Source organism: Gekko japonicus, unplaced genomic scaffold (genome assembly GCF_001447785.1).
Source record: "Gekko japonicus isolate JY-2015 unplaced genomic scaffold, Gekko_japonicus_V1.1 scaffold345, whole genome shotgun sequence".
NCBI lineage: Eukaryota > Metazoa > Chordata > Lepidosauria > Squamata > Gekkonidae > Gekko > Gekko japonicus.
Genome location: NW_015173684.1, coordinates 133156 through 154520, shown reverse-complemented (window position 1 = coordinate 154520; position 21365 = coordinate 133156). Strand labels below are relative to the sequence as shown.

At 49.9% G+C, this 21365-nt stretch overlaps 1 protein-coding gene across 1 annotated transcript in view; it reads left to right on the top strand.

Moving 5' to 3' along the window:
• Nucleotides 1-18148, top strand: part of LOC107120390 (leucine-rich repeat-containing protein 9-like) — a 94196-nt gene extending 76048 nt beyond the window's left edge. The window contains exons 25-30 of the mRNA XM_015423076.1: nt 1357-1493; nt 1641-1858; nt 4745-4813; nt 6145-6270; nt 13712-13899; nt 18010-18148. Coding sequence (XP_015278562.1) covers nt 1357-1493; nt 1641-1858; nt 4745-4813; nt 6145-6270; nt 13712-13899; nt 18010-18148 — 877 coding nt within the window. The remainder of the gene's footprint in view (nt 1-1356; nt 1494-1640; nt 1859-4744; nt 4814-6144; nt 6271-13711; nt 13900-18009) is intronic.
• The last annotated feature ends 3217 nt before the right edge of the window (nt 18149-21365 follow it).

The following is a 21365-nucleotide window of genomic DNA, read 5'->3' as shown; positions in this document are numbered from 1 at the left end:
CCCCCCCATTCCTTTTAGTACTCAAGTTCTGACAAAAAGTTTTCTTTTGCACATGACATAAGATCACAAGAAGAGCCCTGCTGGATCAGACCAGTGGTCCACCTAGTCCAGCACCCTGTCTCACACAGTGGCCAACCAGTTCCTCTGGACAGCCAAGAACAGGGTATAAAGGCCTTCCCCTAATGTTGCCTCCCGGCTCTGTGATTCAGGGGATTAGTGCCTCTGAATGTGGAAGTTCCACTCAGCCACCATGGCTAGTAGCCACTGACAGACTTATCCTCCATCTAAATCTCTTTTTCTAGCTGTTCATTCTTGTGGCCATCACGACATCCCCTGGCAGCGAATCACACATTTCAATCACTCTCTGTGTAAAGTAGTATTTCCTTTTGTCCGTCCTGAGCCTACTGCCCATCAGCTTCATTGGACGCCCCCGAGTTCTAGCATTTTAGGAGAGGGAGAAAAAGCTCTGTTTGCCAACTCTCTCTACCCCCTGCATAATTTTTTAAACCTCTATCATGTCCCGCCTTAGTCGTCTCCTTTCCGAATTGAAAAGTCCCAGTCTCTTTACCCTTTCCTCCTAGGGGAGGTGCTTCAACCCCCTAATCGTCTTGGTTGCCGTCCTCTGTTATCTTCCAAGCTCTGCGATGTCCTTTTTTTGAGATACGGTGACCAGAACTGTACACAGGATTCCAAATTAGACTGCACCATAGATCTATAGTCGGGGCATTACGATATTGGCTGTTTTATTCTCAATCTCTTCCCTAATAATCTCAGGGCTATTTTTAGGCAGGAACGCACAGGAACAGAGTTCCGGCTGGCTCCCAAGTTGGCCACGCCCAGCAGGAACTCATTAGCATAATAGGCCACACCCAACAGCAGAAACTCATTAGGATTGGCTACATTAGGGGTGTGTGGCCTAACATGCAAAGGAGTTCCTGCTACAAAAAAGCCCTGGGTTTTGACAACAAACAAGGTAAACAGAATAAGAAGCAAAAGGTGGATGTGGCTGGATGAGCACACTTCTGGTAACATGGGGGTGTGGCCTAATATGCCAATGAGCTGTGCTGTCAGGGGTGTGGCCTAATATGCTAATGAGTTTCTGCTGTTGGGCGTGGCCTATTATGCTAATGAGTTCCTGCTGGGCTTTTTCTACAAAAAAAAAGCCCTGATAATCCCTAACATAGAATTTGCCTTTTTCACCGCTGCAGCACACGGGGCTGACACTCTCATTGACCCCGAGATCTTTCCCCCTCTCAGCCTCAGCAAGTTCAGTCCCCCATCAGCCTATCCTTGAAGTTGGGTTTTTTGTTTTATTGCCAAGTCCCGCCCACTGACCAAGCCCCTCTTTTGCTTCAGGGACGGGGGACTGAGCGAGAGCCTCCCACCGATAATGCAGAGCTTAGAAGTCCTTCATTTGGGCTACAACGGAATCACCAGCTTGGCCCTCCTGCAGATCAGCAGGCTCAGAAACCTGAAGTTCCTCTTTTTACAAGGTAAGTGAAGAAGGACCAAGCCCTGACCTGGGTAGCCCAGGCGAGCCCGATCTGGTCAGATCTCGGAAGCTAAGCGGGGTCCTAATGCAATCTTAGAATGCATTAACAGACGCATACACACACAGATCTTTTTTATCGGTCCACCAGGCAACGAAATCAGCCAGATCGAAGGGCTCGAGGGCCTACACCTTCTGCAGGAGCTGGTGCTGGATCACAACCGGGTCAAGACGATCGGCGAGAACTCCTTTGCCAAGCAGAACTCCCTGCTGGCTCTTCACCTGGAGGAGAACCGTCTGCGCGAAGTGAACCACTTGCAGTCCTTGGTGAAGCTACAGAAGCTTTTCCTGGGTCTTAATAAAATCCAGGTATGGTGAATCTAACGCTCTCGATGCAAAAAAACCCCTCCTGCTCTTCACTCTGGTCTAGAGATGTAAAATTTCCGGAAATGTTGAAGCTCGGGAAAAAACCCGGTTTCCCCCCGTTTTTTTCCAAGGGGGAAATGGATATTTTCGGAAAAATTGGAAAAAAAATGCTACATTAGCACTTCTTTTTTCTTTTCCAGATTGAAAGTCATTCTGTTACTTTAGGAACATAAAATATGACTATGGACATTTTTACTTGGCATGAAATTATCACAACTAGCACATTACAAATATAGTGTATCCAAACAATTATTACAAACAGAATACAGACCCACATGCAAAAACCTTTTTCTTTTCTTGTGACAATAGCACCTCCTAAAGGAAGAAATGTTCTTGCATTGGAGAGTTCAGTTTGTTACCTAGGACTTGCTTGTCCTCAGTGCACAGAAATTAGATCAATCTGATACCATACATATATTTTTAGAAATGATTTGGAAAATATTTGAACACCTTGTCTTAAAATATTTTATTTTGTTCCATAATCAATTTCTTTTCTTTTTTCAATTTCAATTGGAAAAAATTAGATCAATCGGATACCATACATATTTTTTAGAAATGATTTGGAAAATATTTGAACACCTTGTCTTAAAATATTTTATTTTGTTCCATAATCAATTTCTTTTCTTTTTTCATTTTTTCCAATTTTTGGGGAAAAAAGCAAAAAAGGCTTCAGGAAAAAAAAACGTTCCCCCCCCCCCATGTTTTCCCGTTTTTTTTCTGGGCCTTCACATCTCTACTCTGGTCTTCTGGCTGCTCTTGCAAAGGGTCTTGTTTCTGTTGGATTCTCTGGACTTGGTACTGCCAGGGAACCACGGAATTATAGCGGAGTGCTCAAAGGCTTTAACGCAGCGGAGCTGGGACTAGGTGTGGCAACAGACTTACAAAGTGACACGGAGTCAGCCAGTCGGTTCTAAAGCTAATAAGCAACTTTTATTAAAGGAAATACATGCTGGAGAGTGCAGATAAGAGATCGATATAGATCAGAGCCAGTTTGGTGTCGTGGTTAAGTGTGCGGACTCTAATCTGGGAGAACCGGGTTTGATTCCCCACTCCTCCACTTGCACCTGCTGATGTGACCTTGGGTCAGTCACAAGCTCTGGCACAGCTGTCCTTGAAAAAGAGCAGTTTGTGTCAGAGTTCTCTCAGCCCCACCCACCTCACAGGGTGTCTGTTGTGGGGGGGGGAAGGGAGAGGAGGTTGTAAGCCGCTCTGAGACTCCAAGTGAAGGGCGGGGTATAAATCCAATCTCTTCTTCTTCTTCTTCTTCTGATGTGACCTTGGGTCAGTCACAAGCTCTGGCACAGCTGTCCTTGAAAAAAGAGCCGTTTCTGGCAAGAGCTCTCTCAGCCCCACCCCACCTCACAGGGGTGTCTGTCGTGGGGAGGGGAAGGGAAAGGAGTTTGTAAGCCTCTCTGAGACTCCAAGTGAAGGGCAGGGTATAAATCCAATCTCCTCCTCCTCCTCCTCCTCCTCCATCACCTACTCTAGCTAACTAAGATGGTGTCGGATGCTGGACGCATGTCCAGCCTCCATGGTGCAAGGTGGAGAGATCATGCACCTTCTTTTGTGTGGGCGTGAGAGAGAAGAGAGAGTGTGAGAGCAGAAGCAGAGGGAATTGCCCCTGAGAGTAGTGTTCTGCTTCAAAGGAAATGATCAGATAACAGGAAGGAAAGGATGCTCTGTGTGTCCTGACCTCTCTTTCTGTCTAAACTCCTTGGTGCCGTCTTCTCAAGTTTGAGACAGGAGACAGCTCCAAGTCCTCCACTTCTGATAGTTTCAAATGCCAGGAGATGGGGGGGGGGGCAGTGCCTGGAGATGGCAGAATTTGGGGAGGCTGAGATGTCACTTCCAGGTCAAGAAAGAGCAGAACCAGTGGAGGAGCAACTGGAAATTACCTGCTGGAAAGGTCAACCGCCTTGGGCTTCAAAACCATAACTATGGAGTGGACCAGAAGGTCACTTCATGGGCCACATTCACTGTTCCCTACAGCTGTCCCTTTCCTGCTCAGAGTTGGATGTGGCACGTGAATCCACTACTTCCAACTTGGGAGATGCATTTCCTCACCACTGCCTTGACGAATGCCACGAAATCCGGGGGGGGGGACAATGTCTGGGGAGGGCAGAATATGATGTCACTTCCATGTGATGCTCTAGGCTTGCCTCCCCTAGTCTCTGTCGTCTTTACCATAGAGACCAGGGAGAAATCCTAGAGTGTCACTACGTTGAGGCCATTTTGTCTCCCACTCCTCAGTTCCCCAGGAGCAGGAAATCGAGGCTGGGGGGCTGGGAGTTCCCTATTCCTGGCAGGTACATGGAGGAGGCCTATTCCTAACCCAAAGAGAAAAAGACGCCCCTCTAGACCCATGAGCTGGCCCTTCAGTTCATGCTGAGAAGTGTGCCAAGCATCCGTTTGGGGATAGAGCGTGCGAAAAACAAATACCCCCTATAAATGAAAGCAATTTCCTGGGTCTGTTTAAGGTTGCCAGCCGCCAGGTGATCCTGGAATGCTCCTGTCATTACGACTCATCTTCGGACTGCAAAGATCAGTCACCCTTTTGGAAACGGAACTCCAAGACATCGCATTTCCCACTGAGCTTCCTCTCCCCTCTGAACTCTGCCCTCCCCAGATCTCCAAATAATTTCCCAAACCATACTTGGCAAGCCTGTGTTTCTTTCATACTCCAAAGTACACATGTAAATATTGAAATAAAATGAGCCCTCAGTGATCCCGGAAGAACTCCCTAGAATAAGTCCCTGCAGGTAATAATTTTGCTGGCAAATTTCACCAAGTTCTTATATTTGTGTTGTTGTTGTTTTTATCTTGGGACAGGAGCTGTCGGAACTTGAAAGACTTGACTGTCTTCCTTGCCTTAAAGAGCTGTCAATATATGGAAACCCAGTGAGTATTCCCCCCACCCACCCCCAAGATTACACATAACTTGCTCTTTTTGTAGCAGGAACTCCTTTGCATATTAGGCGACACACCCCTAATGTAGCCAATCCTCCAAGAGCTTATAGTAGCCCCTGTAAGAAGAGCTCTGCACCCTCACAGGGTGTCTGTTGTGGGGAGGGGAAGGGAAAGGGATTGTAAGGCGCTCTGAGACTCCTTTGGGTAGCGAAAGGCGAAGTAGGAATCCAATCTCTTCTTCTCTTCTTGATTGTTCTCACCCTTCTTTGGCCCTGACTATGTCAGGGGAACGGCAGGGGTACATAAGTATTCTAAATAAATAAGAGGAGAGGAAGCGGGGGCCCACAAACGGGGATGGGATTTTCACCTCCTCCATGGCTCCCCTTCTTGTGATGTTACAATGGACGAGAGTGCCTGTTAGCGTGTGCAGGCAGAGCGCCTTTCCCCATGGCCCCCATAATCTAAAGGGGGGAGCGGTGGCACAGAGGATTTATCCTCTGGTTAACATAGTAACATCTGAGCTGAACAGGCTTGCTGTCAGTTCTAGCCCCGCGCTGGTGTGAGCTGCCAGCCTTGTCCCCAGCTCGCCATCTACCCAGCGGTTCGAAAGCTTCGGCGAGTAGATAAAATGGGTACCACTCCTTAGAGAGAGCGGGCACACTGAACCCCCCCCTCGTGGGGTGGAGTGGTGTTAGCCGGCGAACGGAAGTCCAGCTCGCATGATGGAAAGCCTAGAGAGATCTCCTCGGCGTTAAGATAAAGCATGTAATGGGCCGTCCAGCCAGGCGATGGCAGTGTGGCGCTACAACTCAAGGAGTCTGGAGAAAGCTGACGCCATCAAACTTGGCCGAGAAAAATGCCGTTCCGGATCACGTCTCATCTGCATCTGAACGAAACCCTCATCGGCTGTGAATGTGTGCAATTTAAGATGTAGATATGTTGTCGTCCCTTACCCCACATTGCATTGTTAGTCCCTCGTGAAAAATGAGTAACTGTAAATCGCTCGGAGCCAGCAAGCTCTGCAGGATTGAGCGATCAATAAATTGAAAGATTAAAAAAAATTAAAGATAAGTGACTGCAAACGTGGCCATCGGAGAGAGCAGCTGAAACCTTATTCTCTTGAGTTTTCCCCTGATGATCCTCCCGCAAGTTCACCTGCTGCCCTCAGACCTGTTCCACCTCCTTCTCAATTGACCGCCACCTTTTGTAGGGTCTGGACTTGAACCTCCATAAGGGATGCGAAAAAAAGAGCTCAATAATTCACTCTGGAGCTCCTCTGTGATTCTCTCTCTCTCTCTCTCCTCTCCCTCCCCGCCCTCCAGGTGTCCCGCAAGATCTGCCACCGCCCCCTACTGGTGGTCCGCCTGCCCAGCCTCCAGGTCTTGGATGGCGTAACGATCAGCTCGGAAGAGAGGGCGAGAGCCGAAATCCATTTATTGGAACAGCAAGTAAAGCTCATGTAATACAATTAACAGCTGTACAGGCCTCGTCCCGTTGTGGGGAGGGGCGGGTGGGACAGATCCCAGCAATCCTTGCCTGCACGTGTTCTTTTCCGTTTCTTCCTCCTTGGGATCCAGTATGCTCTTGGACATGCGTCTTAGGAGCAGGCCAGCTCTCCGTAGAGGCAAAACACACAATAGTATTACGCTACTATATCTCCATAAAAGGTAAAGGTTCCCTTGCTCGAAAGCCAGTCGAGTCCGACTCTAGGGTTGAGGTGCTCATCTCCGTTTCCAAGCCGAAGAGCCAGCGCTGTCCGAAGACGTTTTCCGTGGTCATGTGGCCGGCATGACTAAACACCAAGGCGCACGAAACGCTGTTACCTTCCCACCGAAGTGGTACGTATTTATCTACTTGCAATTTCTTGCTTTCGAACTGCTAGGTTGGCAGGAGCTGGAACTAGAGATGGGAGCTCACTCCGTCATGCGGCACACTCAGGTCTCGAACTGTTGAACTACTGACCTTCCACAGCCTGCAGTTCAGCGTCTTATCCACTTGAGCCACCGCAGCTCAAGTATATCTCCATATACTGATATAAATGATATACTTGAATAGGGACCCTCGTGTATCTTATTCATTGTAGTACAAAAACCTAAAGATGCATCTTTCCTCAGTCTCTCACCAGAAGCAAGAGAGTCTACAGCACTGCAACCTGACTCTGTGGCTGTGGACATTTCTACTAGATATATAATGTTCTTTAGGTTTTTGCAGGGCTTTTTTGGTAGAAAAAGCCCAGCAGGAACTCAGTAGCATAATAGGCCACACCCAACAGCAGGACCTCATTAGCATATTAGGCCACACCCCCATGCCTTCCCTTGGCTTGCCGGGTACCCTCCAGCTGCTGGGAGCCCGGCAAGCCCCCCCCCCATGAAGGGAAGGGAAGGCAGTCTCCAGGGGGGCGGCGCTCTCCAGGCCTTCCCTCTATAGCCACGCATGCAGAGGTTTTGGCTGTAGTGGGCGTTGCCAACTCTGAAGCCAGCCGGAACTCTGTTCCTGTGCGTTCCTGCCCAAAAATAGCCCTGAGTTTTTGTACTACAAGGAATAAGATACGCTAGGGTCTCTATTGTATTCAAGTATATTATTTATATCAATATATGAAGATATAGTAAAAAAGGTAAAGGTTCCCTTGCTCGAAAGCCAGTCGAGTCCGACTCTAGGGTTGCGGTGCTCATCTCCGTTTCCAAGCCGAAGAGCCAGCGCTGTCCGAAGACATTTCCGTGGTCATGTGGCCGGCGTGACTAAACATCAAGGCGCACGGAACGCTGTTACCTTCCCACCGAAGTGGTACCTATTTATCTCCTTGCAATTTCTTGCTTTCGAACTGCTACTTTGGCAGGCGCTGAGGCCAGAGACGGGAGCTCACTCCGTCAAGCGGCACACTCGGGTCTCGAACTGCTGAACTACCAACCGTCCACAGCCTGCAGTTCAGTGTCTTAACCACTTGAGCCACCGCAGATATAGTAGCGTAATAGTATTGTGTGTTTTGCCTTAACAGAAAACTGGCCTGCTCTGAAGACGCACGTTTCAAGTATATTATTTTTATCAATATATGAAGACAAGGGGCGGGACCCGCGATACTCGCGGGAGGGGGGGGAGGGAGCTCCACACCTATGAGGAAGAGGAGGAAGCAGGAGGAGGAGGTAAGTTCCCCCCCCCATTCCGCCGGTTTCCCCCGTCTCCTCCTCCCCCCGGCCCAATCTCCCCCCCCTGCCCCGAAGCGAGGGCTATCGGCTTGCAGTCCCCCCCCCCCGTGGCTTGGAAGCGAGGGCCGGTGGCAGCCGCCCGGGCCTCGCTGGCCCCCCCCCCTGGCTCCAAAGCGGCGGCGAGGCCGGGTGCAGAGCGTTCCCTGCGCATGCACAGGGGACGCTCTGTCACTTTTGGGGGGTTATCCCCCCGATATTTTTTTACAGGTTTCAGTTTTTGGGCACACCTGGGGACTGCTCCAAGTGTGCACAAACATCTCCTTCCCCCCCAGGTGCCCCCAATGTGCGGAAATAAGTATCCGCACGCAGGGGGCGACTTCAGTATTAGATATATAGATATAGTAGCATAACAGTATTGTGCGTTTTGTTCTAACACGGTGTTTTTCTACCTTTGCTCAACCTTGCCGTGTTTCCTGTGTGTTTGTTGCAGTTTTCTGTTAAGGCAGCCCTTACCCGGACAGCTGAAGCTAGCCTGGCCTTATCTGGTCTTGGAAGCTAAGCAGGGTCAGCCGTTGTCGGTACTTGGATGGGAGACCACCTGGGGTCGCTCTGTTTGTCTCTTGCCTTGGAAACCCGCCAGGGCAGGGGTGGCCAAACTTGCTTAATGCAAGAGCCATGTAGAATAAACGTCAGATGTTAAGACGCTGAACTGCAGGCTGTGGGAGGTCGGTAGTTCAGCAGTTTGAGACCCGGGTTGCCGCAAGACGGAGTGAGCTCCCGTCTCTAGTTCCAGCTCCTGCCAACCGAGCAGTTCGAAAGCAAGAAATTGCAAGTAGATAAATAGGTACCACTTCGGTGGGAAGGTAACAGCGTTCCGTGCGCCTTGGTGTTTAGTCATGCCGGCCACATGACCACGGAAACGTCTTCGGACAGCGCTGGCTCTTCGGCTTTGAAACGGAGATGAGCACCGTTTCATGGAGGATAATCTATCAATGGCTACTAGCCCTGGTGGCTGAGGGGAACTCCACATTCAGAGACAGAAAACCCTCTGAATCCCAGGCCAGGAGGCAACATCAGGGGAAGGCCTTGGCCTCTCTGCCCTGTCGTTGACCCTCCAGAGGAACTGGTTGGCCCCTGCGTGAGACAGGATGCTGGACTGGATGGACCACTGGTCTGATCCAGCAGGGCTCTTTGGATGTTCCAATGAGGGCCTCGGCCTCTATGCCCTGTTGTTGGCCCTCCAGTCTCACTGGTCGGCCCCCATGTGAGTCCTGATCTTCCCTGATCTTCCTCACAGGATGGTTGTGAGAATAAAATGGGAAAGGGAGAACCACATCGACTCCTCGGAGGAATAGCCGGAGAGAAAAGCGTACCCGTTCGCGATGTGCGTGAAGCAGACACACATTGAGTTAAAAGTCTTGGCGTGTTTACATTGGCTGAGGCAGTCCTTCCTGTCAACCCCTCAGCGGGTTGCCACACAAAACGGATGCCTTTTTTCCCTTCACCACCTGAAGACGCAGTGCTTTGTATACAAGGCTCCTGAGTGCTCGCGGATTGAGCATCTGCGTGTCGCCAGCGCTTTATTTCCAAACTGACCCGTGCTTCCGTACGTCGGACATCACTTAAAAAATAAAAGACACGGCCGTGTTAGCGCAGCCACGGGGAGGGGAGCTTGCGGAGGGCTCTCTCGGCAAGGGGGGGTCTGTGTTTCAGAGAGGAGGCCTCGCTCGAGTTGTTCTACCTCGTTGGGCAGAACAGAACTGAGGCATTATCACGTTAGGCCACTGGAGTGGAACAACAGAAGGCCCCCTCTGCTTCCCTCCGTGACATCCAAGCCCGTCTTCCCTAAGTGCCTTTTTTGGGAAAGATAATGCCTTGAGGTATTAAGCTGCACAAGAACTTTCCCGCAGAAGAAAGTGACTGGATTAGCACCTTATTGGCTTCCACTATTTAGAAGCATCTAAATACAACAACATCTGGCTTTATAACAGGCACATTAGACAATTTTTTCCTAAAAAGATTGGGGGGGGGAGATACAGGGCCGCCACATGGGCCACAGCATCGGGTCACAACTGACAAGGCTGCACTCCATCCACCCATAGGCTCTGCAAGATGTAGGGAGCAGTCCAAAATAGGTCTACTCAGAAGGCAGTCCCATTTCATTCAGTAGTGCACTGTTTACTTCCAAGAAAGTGTTCTCCTCCACATGCAGCTGCTGGTGTGACCTTGGGTCAGTCATAAGTTTTCTCGGAGCTGTTCTCTCAAGGGCAGTCCTCCAAAGAGCTCTCTCAGCCCCGCCTACCTCACAGGGTGTCCGTTGTGGGGAGGGGGAGGAGTTTGTAAGCCGCTCTGAGACTCCAAGTGAAGGGCGGGGTATAAATCCAATCTCCTCCTCCTCCTCCTCCTTCCTCCTCCTCCTTCCAGCCATAATAGTTTATGTATTTGTTTTTATTTATGTATCAACAACCTTTACATCTTGCCGTTCTGCCCAATCAGGGCCACCAATGTGCCTAAGAATTAAAACAGCATAATAAAATGCATCATTAAAACACCATTAAAAACGCTTAAAGGACAATTAAGACATCATAAAACTGATTTTAAAAAGAGCTAAAATACATGTATAAAGCAGAGGGCAACAAATTGAAACAAGGCAGGAGGGAGGGATCCTTGAGGGAATGTCAGAACAAACAAAAAAGTCTTCACCGACAGCGATCGTAGGAGAAGGAGGTAAGTCACATACTAAAAGGATTGTTTGTTTTTAAAACTACACTCTTGACAAACGTTCTCATGGCATTTTACAAAATCAAAAGTCAAACCAGTTTTTTGTTGTTGCTGCTGCTGCTGTCGTTCAGTCGCACAATCGAGACTGACTCTTCGCGACCCCCTGGACCACCTCATGCCAGGCCCTCCTGTCTTCTGCCGTCCTCTGGAGTTTGCTTAATTTCATGTTCTTTGCCTCGATGACACTGTCTAACCATCTCATCCTTTGTCGTCCTTTCCTTCTTTGACCTTCAATCTTTCCCAGCATCAGGGTCTTCTCCAGGGAGTGCTCCCTTCTCATTTGGTGGCCAAAGTATTTGAACTTCAGTTTCATTATCTGGCCTTCCAGGGAACAGTCAGGGTTGATTTCTTTTAGGATTGACTGATTTGATCTACTTGCAGTCCAAGGGACTCTCAAGAGTCTTCTCCAGCACCATAGTTCGAAAGCATCTATTCTTCGGCACTCGGCCTTCCTTATAGTCCAACTTTCGCAGCCATACATGACTACTGGGAATACCATTGCTTTGACCATGCGGACTTTCGTTGGCAGGGTGATGTCTCTACTTTTCATCATGCTGTTTAGGTTCGCCATCGCTTTCCTCCCAAGGAGCAGGCGTCTTTCAATTTCACGGCTGCCGTCACCGTCTGCAGTGACCTTGGATCCCGGGAACGTGAATTCTGTCACTGCTTCCAGGACTTCCCCTTCTATTTGCCAAGGAGTGACGGGGTCTGATGCCGTGATCTTAGCTTTTTCGGTGTTGAGTTTCAAGCCCACTTTTGTGCTCTCTCCTCTTTCACCCTCAGCAATCAGTAAAAGTCAGTAAAATCAGTTGCATCGAAACAGTTCCGTATAGAGCAGCCCCAACTTGGATAGACCAGGCGAGTCTGATCTCATCAAATCTCAAAAGCCAAGCAAGGTCAGCTGTGATCACTACTTGGATGGGAGACCGCCAAGGAATTCCCAGGGTCACTATGCAGAGGCGGGCAACGACAAATGACCTCTTGGACATCTCTTGCCCTGAAAACCCCACGGAGTCACCATGAGTTAGCTGCGATTTGATGGCTCAATAAATACATACAAAGAAAGAAAAAGGAGCAGCTGGTGGAGTGAAATAACTGAAGAATTAGAATTAGAAAATTGGACCTTCCGGTCTGCAGCTCAGCATCTTATACCTTGTGGCTCATAGCCACGGAGGGACCTCTGCTCCACCTGTTTACCCAGTTCCCTCTTGAAGCCATTCAGTAAGCAGTCAGTAAAAGTCAATAAAGTTTGTAAAACGCCATGAGAACGTAAACAGTTCAGTATAAAGCAGCCCCGGCCTGGATAGACCAGGTTTTGGAAGTTTTAGAAGCCCCTGGCATAAAGAACCCATGGCATTTGGGCCAAGCTAGGCATAATGATAGATTCACGGCTGCCACCAAAAATAGCAGCTCTGCATCTCACTTCCTGCTGCTCCTCGAAGGTCTGGTAGAACACATCCCCTGACACTACAGTGTCCTGCGTTTCTTGGACCATGCCTTTGAGCAAGGAAAGGCTTTAGCATCCCATTTAGGCGAGAGGCATCAGCCATTTTAGGCATGAGCCAGTTGGGTGTAGTAGTTGTGTGCGGACTCTAATCTGGGAGAACAGGGTTTGATTCCCCACTCCTCCACTTGCACCTGCTGGATGACCTTGGGCAAGCCATAGTTCTGGCACAGCTGTTCTTGGAAAAGAGCAGTTTCTGTCAGAGCTCTCTCAGCCCCACGTACCTCACAGGGTGTCTGTTGTGGGGAGGGGAAGGGAAAGGAGTTTGTAAGCCGCTCTGAGACTCCGAGTGAAGGGCGGGGTATAAATCCAATCTCTTCCTCCTCCTCCTCCTTCTTCTTCTTTGAAAAGTACTGGGTTCGACGCATGGAGGACTCGGACCACAACATGCATCCAGACACATTTATTGTACTTCACAACAAGACACACAGAATGGCCCTGCAAGGCCAACTATATACACTCCACCTGGCACACCTCTGTCCCTATTGGAAGGTTTGAATCTCCCGCCAAGGGTGTCACAGTAGAGCCAGGGAGGCAGGCAGACAGGGGGAGTCACAATACAAAGCCAAAGGTCAGCCGGGAGAGCAGTCAGCAGAGCATTAAACAAGTCCCAAAACACCAGACAAAGCCGTAGTCAAATGTTACCAGAGGTCAGAGTACAGGGAGCAAAGCCGAGGGCGTGGTCAGGTTAACAGCTGGAAGTCAGGAGCCAGAGCAGTCCAAACACAAGCCGAGTCCAAAAGCCACAGAGTCAAACAGGAATCAAGGTGCAGAGCTTCTGGTTCTACGAACGAGGTTGCCAGCACAAATTGCTCATGGCCAGAGGCACTACTAAATAGTGCTCTGGCCCATTAACTCATTAGCACCTTTGTGTGAGGTCCTGGCTGCTGTTAAAACTCAGGGCTCAAGGATCTCCGCCCTCTTGAATGTGCTTCTTTTCGTCGGCTAGCCAGCTCCTGACGTCTCTGATCCCTAAGCCTACTTACAGGTGGGGGAGATGCAGGTGGTGAGCTGCTTATGGCCTGCTCAATCCCAGGTGCAAACCGTCCTGTAGTTGACTCAGATTGCTGTGTATCCTCCTCAGTACTTACAGTAGGTGCAGAGCCTGATGCTTCTTCAGCTCTTAAAGGCATTGAATCCTCCCCTCTTAGGCTGTCAGGAGCTGGCTCTGGGGCTGAGTCAAGGGCAGGCATGACAAAGGGTGCTACTGGTGGACTCCTGGTGGACTAGGATCCTCGGTCCCCTTTGTGTTTGGGGACCAAGCTCCCGCTTTAGCCGCGGACCCCTGGTTGCAGTCCGCGTACATAACCTTCTTCTTCTTCCTTCTTTTCTCACCCAAGCCTAGGTTTGCGCTAATCGCCCCTTAGATGAGCAGGAGTTTGCTTTCTTCTGTTTTGTGTTACATTTCCGTACGCAAGTAACGAACCTTGCTTATTTTTGCCTCCTCTCCTCGTCACGTAGGCCCTGTCTGTGGCAAACTCGCCGATCGATTGTGCGTTTCCCGGACTGCAGAGCATGGTGCCAAAGCCTTGTGCCATGAGGGTAACCAACCTGGGCCTGCTGGCCGGCATCAACCATTTACATGGGCCGGAGTTTGCCATCTCTCAGACGGTTGACGACGCGACAGGGAACGAGACTAACAAAAGTGAGTTGGACGCCTAGCGTGGTCCGTCTTTTTAGCTCAGGTAGAAGAGTGCTTTCCCAGTGATCCAGAGATTTCTCTGGGGTGTGGGGGGGATTCCCTCGTGATGCTGTCGAATTGCCTCCGGCTGGGCCACCTGCCGAGCGGATTCCCCTCTCCCAAGATAACGGACAGTGTTGGGTGGTGGATGCGTTAGCTGAACACGCGTGAAGCTGCCTTATACTGACTCTTGGTCCATCAAGGTCGGTATTGTCCACTCAGATAGGCGGCGGCTCCCCAGGGTCTCAGACTGAAGTCTTTCGGCACGTGCAGGACGCATTGGGGGGGGGGGGGGGGGGGGGAGTCATAAGAACATAAGAGACACCAATGTTGGATCAGGCCAAAGGCCCATCCAGTCCAACACTCTGTCACACAGGTGTCCAAAAATACCAGGTGCCATCAGGAGGTCCACCAGTGGGGCCAGGACACTAGAAGCCCTCCCACTGTTGACCCCCCCAAGTGCCAAGAAGACAGAGCATCAGTTGCCCCAGAGTCCCCTATCTATACCTTGTGGCTAATAGCCACTGATGGGCCTCTGCTCCATATGCTTATCTAATTCCCTCTTGAAGCCGTCCATGCTTGTAGCCGCCACCACTTCCTGTGGCAGCCGCGTGGGCGTGGCTTCCTTCACGCGCTCTAACGGGCCTCCCAAACACCCCAGGACGGGGCTGGCCTTTCCCGCTCCTCCTGCTCCTCCTCCTGCCAGTGGCGCCCCGGGAGGAAGATGGGACGGTCGGTCCCACTACTGTGGATGGTGTCAGGGCTATTGTTGATGCTTCCTCCGGGGAAGGGGGACTCCGAGCCCCAATGCAATCTGTATGCCTTGCCTGGATGCCCAAGGAACTCTAATCCAGTTCTGTGAGATTGATGGAAAAACATCTCCAAACGAGTGTATGCTTTGCTCTGTAAACAGGGAGGAAAAGCAGCATGTTCAGATTTCCAGCAGTGAGACCAGCTTCAAGGGGAGACAGTAGATATGTAACCTACTAAGAAACTGAAAAAGGTAAAGGTAAAGGTTCTCTTGCTCGAAAGCCAGTCAAGTCCGACTCTAGGGTTGCGGTGCTCATCTCCGATTCAAAGCCAAAGAGCCAGCGCTGGCCGAAGACGTTTCCGTGGTCATGTGGCCGGCATGACTAAACACCAAGGCGCACGGAACGCTGTTACCTTCCCACCGAAGTGGTACCTATTTATCTACTTGCAATTTCTTGCTTTCGAGCTGCTAGGTTGGCAGGAGCTGGAACTAGAGACGGGAGCTCACTCCGTCATGCGGCACACTCGGGTCTCGAACTGAAGAAAAGAAGCTGAAACCATCTCTTAAAAGTTGCTCCCAAGCTGCTACAACAGAAACACCCTGTTTAGCCCTCATCCAGCTTCCAACTGTGCTTAATACAGCTGTTTTATTGTTGGGGGGGGGGGAGACTGAGGTCTTTGCAGTCACTTCCCACCTGAGCCTTTCCAGCGGAGATGCAGGGGATCGAACCGGGGACCTTCTGCATGCCAAGCTCATGCTCTACCGCTGAACCACGGCCCCTCCCCAGTTTTTACTCTTGTCACTCCACCTTTGGGCCCAGCCAGCTTATCCTGTCCCTCTTCAGAGAAATCTTCCAGGAACTTCCCTCATCTTCTGAGCCTAGGGGATTGTGGGACTTTGGGACATCCTGAGCAGATGGTCCTGTCCCAGGTGGGTCGCTGTTGCCAGCAGTGCCCCCTCTAAGCTGCGGAGTCTTGTGAGCAAAAATTCCATTTTGTGAGCGGCTGGCGTTAAAGTTGTGAGCGAGCGGTTTGGCTGCTCCATCAATTAGGTCGCTCTGGAGCCCTCCTTCCTGAGCGAAGACAAAAAATGTGTCAGCCGGAGACTAGGAAATGGTGAGCTAGCTCACACTAACTCAGCTTAGAGGGAACACTGGTTGCCAGTATCTTTGGAAGAACAGACAAAGGGAAAGGAGCGTGCCCCAAACAGCCTATCTGACTTCTGGCGCTTGGGGTTGCTTTTCATTGGAGGCCTGAAGACTGAAGGGCCTCTAGAATCTACAAAATATAATATCATAAAGCACCTCAGAGATGTGTCACTGTACAATGGTGGAGCTTTAAAAAGGATAGTAAAGGTAAAGGTTCCCTTGCTCGAAAGCCAGTCGAGTCCGACTCTAGGGTTGCGGCGCTCATCTCCGTTTCCAAGCCGAAGAGCCAGCGCTGTCTGCAGACGTTTCCGTGGTCTTGTGGCCGGCATGACTAAACGCCAAGGCGCACGGAACGCTGTTACCTTCCCACCGAGGTGGTACCTATGTATCTACTTGCAATTTCTTGCTTTCGAACTGCTCGGTTGGCAGGAGCTGGAACTAGAGACGGGAGCTCACTCCGTCATGCGGCACACTCGGGTCTCGAACTGCTGATCTACTGACCTTCCACAGCCTGCAGTTCAGCGTCTTAAACCACTTGAGCCACCACAGCTCAAAAGGATTACGTGGTGTCTAAAAGGACAGGAGCTCCTTTGGGTGGAGTAAGGCTTCCCGTTTTGCTGAGCGGAGAAGTGGAATAGAAAGCGGTGCATTCTGACTCAGCTGACTATCTACGGCAGGTTTCAGCAGGGAGCTGGGTTGGCCTGCAACAGGAACCACAAGGGTAAGAAAGAAGGGCCAATATTAAAAACCTAGTTGAAACTTATAATATACAAAAATACAGATGAATTAGAACATCTTCCAAGTTAGGTCCAAAAAAGGACCTGTGTGAGAGCCAGTTTGGTGTAGTGGTTAAGTGCGCGGACTCTAATGTGGGAGAACCGGATTTGATTCCCCACTCCTCCACTTGCACCTGCTGGATGACCTTGGGCAAGCCATAGTTCTGATAAGAGCTGTCCTTGAAAAAGAGCCGTTTCTGTCAAGAGCTCTCTCGGCCCCACCTGCCTCACAGGGTGTCTGTTGTGGGGAGGGGGAGGGAAAGGAGTTTGTAAGCCGCTCTGAGACTCCTTTGGGTAGTGAAGGGCGGAGTATAGATCCAATCTCTTCTTCCTCTTCTTCATCTCAGAGCTAGAGTGCTCTCAAGCAAATGGCAGTCATGATGTCACTTTTGACTGCTCTTTGCTTGAGGGCACTCTAGCTCTGACTTTGATAGCCACACAGGTGCTTTTTGGACCTAAATTGGAAGATGTTCTAATTCAGCAGCTGCGCATTTGGCACCAGACGCACGACTTTCATCTTTTGAGGCCTCACAAACATCTTTGTCTTGTGTCTGTTGTCCTTGCTGTTTAACCTTCCTTTTCTTGGTCCAATATTCACTTATTCACTTACTGGGTATCTTATTGAAATATGTATTATAGTTACGTGTACCTCAATATTGTTTGACCTCTGAAGAAGGCCCTGATCGGGCGGAAACGCGTCAGGTCATGTGTGTCAGCCCCTGTGCTTCGGCCACCTTTACTTGTTTACGAGGCTTTCATTGGGCCCAGGGGTCATTTCGTAGAAAAAGAGCTAGGGGGACTCATTAGCATAACTCATTAGCATATGCCACACCCCCTGACATCACCGGAAGTGTGTCCTCCCCACAGCCGGCAGCGACCTCCAGCGGGCACCAGCAGGGAGCTCCAGGCCCCGCCCTCCCGCACCTCACCCGGGGGGATGGCGTCCCCCTGCGTCCCCCCCCAAATGACCCCTGATTGGGCCCCTTCTATGTTTTCAACTGTCTTTCTAATAAATACATGTGTTTTTGTATATTATAACTTTCAACTAGGTTTTTTATACTGGCCCTGTCTTTGACTTCTTTCTTACCCGTGTGGTTCTTGATTCCAGTTTTTGGGTCAGGTTTGTTTTCCCCTCCCTGTGTCTCACTTTGGCCTGCAACAGAGCAGCTAGATTCGAGAACAGTAGCGCTTTAGAGATCGATGAGATTTTCGGGGTACGAATTTCGAGGGCCATACCCTTAAAAGATCATACCCAGAAAATCTCGCCAGTCTCTAAGTCACTCCTGGATTCGAGTGTAGCTGTTCTGTCTGTGGCACGTGTACCTTCCCTATATTGACTTCCTTCCCCCAGTCTAGAAGGTTAAGATTGGAGAATGCCAGTGACGCAATTTTGCTTTCAGTTAGGAAACCTAAGAATGCGGGACTGGGAGCGAGCAATCCACGGAGCATCCATGCAGAAATAGCCATCAGGCAAGCCAAAGGGGCCTCGGCGACTCTTCCGAGCCATGGGACGTCGCAGAGCGGTCCTTCCCGAATGACCTAAGCCTGCCTTCCCAACAAGAAAAATCACAGTATGTGAGACTTTAGGCAGCAATATGTATGATCCTCTTTTTCTGCCCCCTGCTCTAATCACTTTGCATTGTACCTTTGCATCCTGACTGCCTTCCTTGCAACAGAGAGCCAGTTTGGGGTAGTGGTTAAGAGCGGCAGGCTCTAATCTGGAGAACCGGGTTCGATTCCCGACTCCTCCATGTGAAGCCAGCTGGGTGGCCTTGGGTCAGTCACAGTTCTCTCAGAGCTCTCTCAGCCCCTAAAAACAAGTCTAGCTTGCCACCTTGTGGTGCATAATGCTAAGAGCTAGAACTTGTGACTGCCAGACAATCTTAGGATCTTCTGACTTTTCTGCACACAATTGCCATATGATAATTATTAATTATTATCTTTGCAACATCCTTCCCACCTTCCAGTTTGGTGTAGTGGCTAAGTGCGCAGACTCTAATAAGGGAGAACCGGGTTTGATTCCCCCACTCCTCCACTTGCACCCGGCTGGATGATCTTGGGCAAGCCATAGCTCTGTCAGAGCTGTTCTCTCAAGGACAGTTCTGGAAAGAGTTCTCTCAGCCCCACCTACCTCACAGGGTGTCTGTTGTGGGGAGGGGAAAGGAAAGGAGTTTGTAAGCCGCTCTGAGACTCCGAGTGAAGGGTGAGGTATAAATCCAATCTCTTCTTCTCGCTGGGAGATAGGGGCTCCGGGATCTCAGTTTCTACTTGTATATGAGCTCTGACTCTTGAAAGCTTATACCCGGGCAACCTTATTGGTCTCTTAGGTGCAGACCAACGTGGCTAGCCTACTGAAATGATCTTCTGATCCCTCAGCACGGTGAATTTATATTTGAAAGATTCTCAGGACCATAGAGTTCCTGGGAATTCCTAGAGCTGCCCTATGACACTTCCTGGGTTGTAACAAAAGTGACATAACACCACATCCGGCATGGTGCCCCCGCCCCCCAAATTCCTCACCCGCATCCCTCCCACCAGTTGCAACCCTAGCCAGAGGCTCCTAGGGGAGCGTGAACGATGGCTAGGAAAGTGTGAATGGAAATTCACAATGGAGCTCAATTACTCTTTCATGCGGTGTCAATGTCTAGCGGGGCTGCATCTGCGCATTGTTTGAAGTTGTCCTGGTCTTTGTGCAAGAGCAACCATTTGTTACCAGATTGTCTTACCCGCACACGGGAAAATCCAGTTGCAAATTATTGCCATCGCGCAATGGTAGCACAGTAGTCAACGATGTTGGAATCAGGTTGGAGGTTGGAATTAATAATTTGTGACTGTTCTGATATCGACTGTCCATCTGTCTTTTTCAGGAAACCGGGCAAGACTTCCAGACCCAACAATCCTATAAATAGCTGGGAGAGCGACAGACTCTAGTTTGACATGGAATTTAGCCGGGACGAGCACTCCGCATGTTTGAGTTCTGCCACAGAATTGGTTCCCCCCCCCCCATTTCACATTTTTATATTGCAGATCACAGCCTTAAAATATTAAAGAGCCAATTAGGTTTCTTAAAGTTGATGAAGTACCTAGTTTTTATGATCAAAATATTCTGGAGGAAATTCCGCTCATAAAGGCAAATGAGGTGAGACGATCGGTCGTGTGATTCTCTCTCCCAATCATTTGAGGGTGTTTCCATCGTATCGCAAAGCAGCCTTTGCCAGGATCCAGGTTCACATGATATCGAAATCCTTACTCCCTCACCCACCTTCCAAGCCATGAGGAGAAGGGGGTAAGATTCGTGGAGAGAAAATCAGCTGAGGTGAAATGCATTTTGGGGCAGAAAAATTGCTGGAAGGGCAAGGGTTAACCTCCACTTCCCCCCCCCATCCTCTCTTCAGATTGGCCATCTCAAGGACCGCTTTGCAAATGCAAACACAGCAGAATTGCATCATCCGTCCTTATATCGTAATAAATTTCAACCACACTATTGTGTACTAGGGGCTTGCTTATCAATGGACTTGGAAAGAAATGATTCAGGGAAGTGAGCGTTATCATGAGATTTACTGTGCTGTTGCAGACGAGATGATCTGGATTTCTCCAGTTTTGCCAGATTTATATTTTTATTTCTCACCGTGGCCTTCTGCAGTTGTTTCCCGGCTTTCGTGGTTCTGGGAGAACCATCGGTAACTTTCATTCAGTATACGTTGAAGAAGCTCGATGTAAAGCACTGCTCCAAAACCAGCCATTTCTGCGCCTTTCTTTTACTATGCAGACAGGATGGCTGGGGGAACCTTATTCAAGGGACTATAAAAGCCGGCCCTTTAGTTCAATTCTTTTGAAACTTAGGGAGCCTTTAGAAGACACAGTGGACTAGGTTTCCTGATATTTTGATACCAGTTGGTGAAAAAAAAGGTCAGGAAAATCTGTAGCTTTCCCTGCATGGAAAACAATAGGCAGGCATCCAGTTAGGGTTGCCAGACTCCCCAGTGGAGACAGGGATCCCTTGGTGCCAGACCCCACCTCCCCACCGCCGATGAACAAAAAAGAGGGGAAATGCTCCCGCGTGCAGTGATGTGTCTACGTAACTGTCCACATGACCCAGAAGTGATGCCAAATTTACCACAGAGCTTTTGCTCAAATACCAGAGCGTTTCTCCGGCGCCCCGGAAGTGGTAGTGTCACTTCTGGGTCATGTGGGCAGTGATGTAGACACTTCACTGTAATTGGACTGGCCTCCGTGATGCTCCTGGGAGAGCCAGTTTGGTGTAGTGGTTAAGTGGATGGACTCTAATCTGGGAGAACCGGGTTTGGTTCCCCACTCCTCCACTTGCACCTGGCTGGATGACCTTGGGCAAGCCATAGTTCTGTCAGAGCTGTTCTTGAAAAAGAGCAGTTTCTGTCAAGAGCTCTCTCAGCCCCACCTACCTCACAGGGTGCCTGTTGTGGGGAGGGGAAAGGAAAGGAGTTTGTAAGCCGCTCTGAGACCCCTTTGGGGAGTGAAGGGCGGGGTATAAATCCAATCTCTCTCCTCTCTATCCCCCGCCGGTGGACCTGACAACCCCTACATACAATCCACTGTTATGAAAACAGAAATGAAACCCGATGCATCTCCACGATACAACACTACTTCCAAGAACTCTTAAGCCCGACACACCTTCCCTTTCCTAAATTACAATGCAGAATTAAAACGGTAATTTCCCCAGTGCACACACACGATCACTGTAGAAATAGTGAGGGATTGGGTATTGGGGTCCAGTAGTTCAC